The sequence below is a fragment of the Medicago truncatula genome, chromosome 2 (assembly GCF_003473485.1).
Source record: "Medicago truncatula cultivar Jemalong A17 chromosome 2, MtrunA17r5.0-ANR, whole genome shotgun sequence".
NCBI classification, from domain to species: Eukaryota; Viridiplantae; Streptophyta; class Magnoliopsida; order Fabales; family Fabaceae; genus Medicago; species Medicago truncatula.
The window spans coordinates 13,676,159-13,683,397 of NC_053043.1; the positions used below are offsets into that span (position 1 = coordinate 13,676,159).

The 7,239-nt window shown below is 32.1% G+C and overlaps 1 protein-coding gene and 1 long non-coding RNA gene across 2 annotated transcripts; one reads left to right on the forward strand and one right to left on the reverse strand.

Annotated features, from left to right (window-relative positions):
* The first annotated feature begins 316 nt into the window (after nt 1-316).
* On the forward strand, nt 317-872 carry LOC25488045 (uncharacterized). Its single transcript, XR_003009421.2, has 2 exons — nt 317-468; nt 566-872. It is a non-coding gene; the product is annotated as an uncharacterized lncRNA (long non-coding RNA).
* A 2,253-nt stretch (nt 873-3,125) lies between these two features.
* LOC25488046 (probable polygalacturonase) lies at nt 3,126-7,035 on the reverse strand. The gene is made up of 6 exons (XM_013607701.3): nt 6,814-7,035; nt 5,745-6,056; nt 5,126-5,246; nt 4,852-5,026; nt 4,695-4,765; nt 3,126-4,234 (listed from the first exon to the last, which is right to left on the reverse strand). Exons 1-6 carry the CDS (start codon nt 6,817-6,819, stop codon nt 3,561-3,563), a joined length of 1,359 nt encoding a protein of 452 aa, XP_013463155.1. The 5' UTR covers nt 6,820-7,035; the 3' UTR covers nt 3,126-3,560.
* Nucleotides 7,036-7,239: the final 204 nt, after the last annotated feature.

Sequence of the window (7,239 nt, forward strand, 5' to 3'; positions counted from 1 at the left end):
ACTCATCCCATATATATTCTGACACGAAAAAAAAGAAATAAAAATAATAAAAACCCTTTCATGAAAAAATAAGTCGTAATAATCATAAAATGTCATGAAAAAAGAATTAATTACTCAAATAACTAATGATATTTTTATATGAGATCCATACTAAAACCAAGTAATCAATTCATTGATTTAGACTAGATATCCTTAAGAGACATTTAATAATTATTCTAATTTTCAAAAGGTATCTTGCAATTTCATACTAAGTGCTACATTTTTTTGTTTTGTTGAAACAAGTGTCAAAAAGTAGTTAACTTTAGCGAATAGAGCACAAGACTCTTTATACTCCATTATATAAAGTAATAGAGTTTTTTTTCTTTTTTTGTTACATGCACATGAAAATAAAAATGACCAAGATTCTCAAATTTTTTTATGCTATGATCATTTTACTTTCTCTATTTCTTGCTGCAATTGACGCAGACGGTAGGGCTTTTCTTATCACCATTTTCAAATATTCATTTCTTGATTTATTTGTTTAACATTTTCAGTAACACTCTTTTGTTCTTGTTTTGCATCACAGTTGTTAATTGCACTTCTGTCCTCCAGTGTTTTACTACTTATTGTTACCTTCATGGAACAATGTTATGCTTAAACGGTCAATGTTTATGCGTTTAATAGTTAAGTCGAAAATAATTCTATATTTTCTAATATTATAATTTTGTTTGCATATCGTAGTGAATGTTGTTGTTACTCATGTGAATTCTCTCACACTTTTAGTTATATTTCTCTAAACTTTTAATCTCTTTGTCCGAACAAATAGAACAACACGAGAGAAATGTTTTAGTCACAAATAGTTGTTCTATATATTTTCCAATATAATTAAATAATATGATTTTATGAGTCAATAATTATTGATGTTAAGAATAGAGTCAGGATTTAAATTTCCTGCGAGCCAAAAAACATAACAATTTAATAATAGATAATTTAAATTTCCTAATGACGTATACATAAATATTTTTATAATAAAAAGTTGTTTAGTCACACCGGTGGATTTTTTTCATACCCAAAATCGGGGTAGCTTTGGAATACAAAAACATTTTTTTTTTTAATTTTGATTTATTCAATAATAAATATTTATACTATGAATTATGGGCTAGAAGTATGAGGTTTATTGAAATAAGTAGTAATATTTAATGTGTTCCTAAAGCAATTGCATTGAGACTTTTAAGTTTAAATATTAAACATTATTTTATCTTGAGAATCATGTCATTGTATTTCAATAATGTGATGGTTACTCTTATGCCTATTGGTTATTTGTATATGTTTCTTCTTTTAAGTTTAAATCAATATAAAAAGGGCATTATTTTCAATTGAGACACAAGGGAACAACCAACAATAATCTGAACACAAAGAGGACGTTATGATGGTCAGTATATGATTCTTAAACTGAATATCCTTGTCGCAAACAGATCCGGTCTTTGTTCACAAGAGCATGTATATAGGGTGTTCAGATTTTGTACTTCAAAACAACAAGCATTTTTAAATTTTATAATTGGAAGTATGATATATAAAGGTATTCATATTATTTAATAAATAGGGGAAAAATGCTCCCCTAAAATCCAAAGTAATTATTTATTCGGTTTAAGAATCCCAATGGGTGAAAAAATAAAAAGGAGATAAAACGCTTTTCGAATTATTTAATCTAAAAATATCAATGACATTTTTGGAATATAGAAGGGCGTGTGAGAAAAAAAGGAGAGTGGAAAAAAATAGGCATACATTAATTAATAAATACATTTTAATTTTATGTCATTTAAGTTACCAGACTAGGATTTATGTAAGGAAAAATTATGGGCTTTTGGAGCCCAACTTCTCATTGATGTCTAACTTTTTCTTTTTTTTGGTTGCAAGTGTAAAAACCTGAAACCCCATAAACAAACAACGCAGGTATTCATAAATCGCCACAATGGTCATGTTTTTTTTTTTTTTATATACACGTCAAAGACCTTTTAACATCTTAATGCCCTTGCATAGATCACAAACTTTCGTTACCAAGCTTGACCACAATGGTAATGTTGAAAGGGAAAAAACTAGTAAATATGTGTTTCAAACTACGTTTTCACCTTAAAAACACAGAAGCTACAAAATTAAGCTTCTGCATTACCATGGTTTTCGCAAACATGCCACGAAACAAAACCTACGCAACTATGCTAAATAAAATGTGATTTTTTACAAAATTAATTATAGTTAGATGTAGAAGTTAGGAGAGGTTGCTTCAAGAGGAATTAATCGATTTGAATTAATTTGATTACTTTCTAAAATGAGACTCGAACATACTTGCAACTCATTAGAATCATGCTTGATCACTTAAACGCGTGTGTACTTATCGTGGAATCAAACATACACTTAATCCTACTTGTAGACAATCAATCTCCAATCCAACAACCCCATGAAGCACCTTGAATACTCTCAGAAGTAGTAGAGGATGGAAAATAGGCTGTGACATAGATTTGATGTATTTAGGAAAGATAGTAATGATTAAAATAAGATTGTTCATATGACAGATTGATGAATTAGAGAGATAAAAATGGTCATCAAAAGTAGAAAATTGAAAAACTATACAATTTTTTTTGTCAAGTAGCTTAGTGGTTAGAGCTCACACAATTTAATTGTGGAGAAGTGGGGTTCCGGGGTTTGAACCTCGACCCCTGCATATAATACTTAATATCCCTACCAACTGAGCTAAGCTCACGAAGATACTATACAATTTATCCTCAAGAGGATTAATTCAAATATGTCTACCACTATTATATTCCATTATTATACTAATTGAAATGTGCTTTCCACATGATATATTGATTATGCTAGGTGGCAAAATGCCAAGCCAGCAATTATTCAATGTAGGTGTCATGTCACTTTTGTTGACTGTCACATTCGATATATAATTAGTTTCACGCCATAGAATTCAATCACACACTTAATTTTTTGGTTTTATGTAACAACCAAACTACTCCAGTTAAATCCAGAGATATTGGCCATTAAAGTATAAACATTATTGCATAAAAAAATACATATATTTGATGACTCATTGAAAAATAGTGATTTAAGATTGTAGGTAGAACAACATCACTACAAAGATATGAATAATTATAAATTGAAGTTGCACTTTCTTTAATTGATTGAAGTATCACCAAATCCACTACATGCTTTACAGTGAAATGAAATAACAATGAAACTAATGCAAAAATGTAAACTATCACATTTTGAGTCCTTTTGTAAAGGCACTACCAAAATTTCATTACACATGAATGAAGAAATGAAGCTGTACAAATAATGACCTATTTTGGAATATGCAAGAATTGAAATCTAAGGAATGAAAGGAACAAAAGAGAAAAAAAAATGAACTGTCTTATTTTGGAAAGAATGTACCCTACTCTCAAATGGCAAATGGCAATTCACTTCATCTTCTTTTTTCTTTTTTTATGAGCAGGAATCAAATTCGGTATCCAAGGATTTACAACACTCGCACTGTGCACCAATCACTTGCGCCTGTCCAGTGTTTTGAGAACAGTTTATTAAATCGCTGCAGTTTTTTGACCGAGACTCATGAGGTAGAAACACGATGATGATGAAGAATTTGAAGGGTTGCCGAGTTCTTGACAAGGTTTAGGCAACACCGAGTCTGAAAATCCCGAGACATTTGAACATTCCCATTTACTTGAAGAAACGGAATTTGTAGACAAGGTTATATTTGAAAGGCATATGTTTGTGAAGGGTGATTCTTCTATGCCACTTAAGCTTCCGGCGATTGTAATATTTTTTCCAGTTATATCCTTCAATGTTATGTGATCCAAAAGTGGAAGTGCTTTTGGATCAAATTTGTCATCAGGATGAGAACCAGAATTACCTTTGGCTGAAATTGCTGTATGAACATTTTCCATTTCTATGTGTGATAAAGCAATTTCTTTTATGTAACCACCTCTTCCTTTGGTTGTTCTGAACTCAATGCCACTATTTGAGTTGAAAATGTTAACATGCTCTATCAGGACTTTTGAAATTCCACCAGACATTTCAGTACCAAATGAAATAGCAGAGCCGGTAAATGCACGAAGATGAACCCTTCTTATATGTACTTTCTCACTTGGTCTTCCATAGTTAATGCCGTACTGATCCCATCCACTTTTGAGAGAAATTGCGTCAAAACCAATGGAAACAAAACAATCTTCTATACAGACATTATTAGAAGAATCTGAAAACATGAAGAGCACAAATGTTTAGCTAAGTGACCCTCTCCAAAGTTTGGTAAGCTATTGACATTTGCAAAGCCGTCTATGAAGCACTGGTACAGACAGTGACACTACACACGACACTGACACGTCAACCCTGGTTATTATTCGAAAAATGATATAATTGAAAATAACCATATGTTTCGGTGGTGTCGGTGTTGGTCACTTATGGAACACTGTCACACCGAGACGACACCAACATGTGTGCTTACATTCAAATATTTTACCATCTTAAATAATTATCAGTATCAATGGGTCAGAGTCAGAGTCAGCATCGTGTCTGATGTCCGTGTTTGTGCTTCATAGATGGACACTAGCATGTATTGGACACCACACTCACTCAATCTGAAGTGTCAATGCTATATAGAGGCATTGCATTTCACAATGAGGATACAAAATTTGAGTGTATAAGATGTTACTAACCTGGTACTATACCGGCAGTATAAGGGGATTCTGGAGGAGTAGAGATTGAAATGTTTTGAATATGTACATTGCTGCATCAAATTAAATGTAACTTTATCAATATCCCTTAATTTTGTCTGCCAAATTAAGTATCAAGAAGAAGCAGAAAATTATTCACCTGCAATAAACAGGGTGGATGCTATATGCTGGAGCATTCAAGAATGTAAGATTTGAAACTACGACGAAATCAGATGATATAATTTCAACTAGATGAGGACGACTGTGGTTAAGGGAATGAGACTTATACGAGTCCCACCAAACCATTCCATTGCCATCAATGGTTCCATTATTGCCTGGTAAAAGTTAAATGAAAATATGTAAATTCAATATAGAAAGAGAACAACGAAAAACTTGATAGAAGCAAGAACAGATTTGGAGCAGAATTGACAAACCTGTTATGACCACATCCTCCAACTGGTTACCATTTATCAAGCTCTTGTATCTTCCGTCAGGAACATCTTTCCCTCGGCCATAAGAAGGTAAAGCTTCAATAATATTCCAATGAGATGGATCCTAAAAAAGAAAAACCACTCCTCAATTACCCTCAAATTGGTTTAACATGAAATATCTTTATACACAAGAAATCTGTGTTGTCAATAGAAAATCACAGAAAATAGTAGTTTGTCTAAATTCTGATACGCTACAATAATATAGTACAGCTATAGCCGCCATTTGACAACATTTTGTACCAAATAGGAACAATACACAATTCATTCACATTCTGCTATGCTATAGCGCTGCTATAGCCATTATGTAACAAAATTGCAACAAATCACCATAAAAAGAGTAAAAAATCATTTTGGACCTTGAAGGTGTCAAGTGTCTCACTGTAATGCTTGAATGCATTGAAATTTCATAAACATCCCTGGATATGTCTACCATTAGAGATTTTGATCCTCATGTGTCCACGAAACCATTAACAAAATCCATACTCAGGGATGCTTGTCTAATTTCAATACATTCAAAGATTACAGTGACTTAGTAAGAAAATGATGCAAGAGGTAAAAGTACCTGAGATCCAATAATGACAGCACCTTTTTCCAAAAAGAGGGTGAGATGGCTGGTAAGATTGAAACTACCAGTAAGCCAGTTTCCTGGTGGCACATAGAGCTGAGCACCACCCTTATCAGCAAATGACTTGAGATAGAAAATTGCATTCTGAAATGCAATTGTATTCAGTGTTTTACCATCTCCAACTGCACCAAATTCCAAAATAGAGACACTGTGTGGTCTAGGATCCAATTTAGGATTCAAACGACATATCTCAACATCTCCATAAACATTCACGGCATTGCTCAATGCAAGAAGCAAGAGCAATGCCACCTGAAAAAGGTCACATAAACCAATTAATCACCAGAAAGTATCCCAGATTTAGAACGACATAGAAAGCCAAACATAACCTATGAAGCATTAACACATACACGTGATCAACGCGGATAATAATTTGATCAAACAAATTAATTGAATGTAATTAATCAAGCAAATAATTAATTTGTTCATGAAGCAAATAATTCACTTCAAATTGACAGAATTTAAGAACACATCTGAAACAAGAATGAACAAACACAACAAATGAATACGAAAATCAAGAAAATTCATAGCAAAAACAATGAAACTAGGCAACAAAAATGCCTATTTTCACACACCAACCAATGAGAGAATCACTTCAACAAAAATATTACAAGGAACAAGAGCTTATGAGAAAAAACTTCAAAAGTGAATTATCAGCACAAATTAAACTAGAATGCAAATTATTCAGATCAATATATCAGATCAAAATGGATTAAAATTTGATCAACAACAATCACCATTGGCAAAAGGAACAAAAAAAAAACCCAAAAGAACAAATCTCATACATAAAATTTGAACATGGCCCATATGAACAAAACACAAAAACATTGACTTAAACATATAAAATCCAACCAAAGATCAAAACTTGAAGAGACCCTTTTAATTATAAATATAAATTTAACAAAACAAAACAATATAGTCCCAGATTTGGAACTAGTTTAAGGTCAAAACTCAAAAGGCAAAGAAAGCATTAACAAAAAAATATGAAGCCAGAGTGAAACGTACTTACAAGCATCTTCTCAGGTCAAAGCTGGCAAAAAGGTCAGAGACTGAAGGAGACAAGAACTAGTACTAGTGCCAACACAAAAACAAGTAACAAAAAAATGCAGAGAGAGAGAGAGAGAGAGAGAGAGAGAGAAGAAGCAGGAACAAGAGGAAAAGAAGCAGCTTTATGCAGTTTTTGTGAGTATTATTATACAAGAAAGAAATTAATCTACCAATGTAAAAAAATGACAGCAAATGAAGAAGATTAATGGTCCTTTCATATATGTACAAATATTTGGTAAGAAATATTTTTTTTTAAAACAAAAAATTAAATTGTATTAATAATAATATGACAGCTTTTTCATTAGCATGTTATCTGTGCGAAGTTTTTATCGTCGTTTAGCAACGACTACGACTAATCGAGGAACTTGTGACGTACACAATATTTTAT

Bases quoted from the DNA above. Each gene is read 5' to 3' on its own strand.
- LOC25488046 (XM_013607701.3), bottom strand. The intron at 5,247-5,744 runs GTACTTTTACCT...TTTCTTTTTTAG, and splicing joins CTGTCATTATTGGATCTCAG to GATCCATCTCATTGGAATAT. The intron at 5,027-5,125 runs GTTTGTCAATTC...AACTTTTACCAG, and splicing joins GGAGGATGTGGTCATAACAG to GCAATAATGGAACCATTGAT.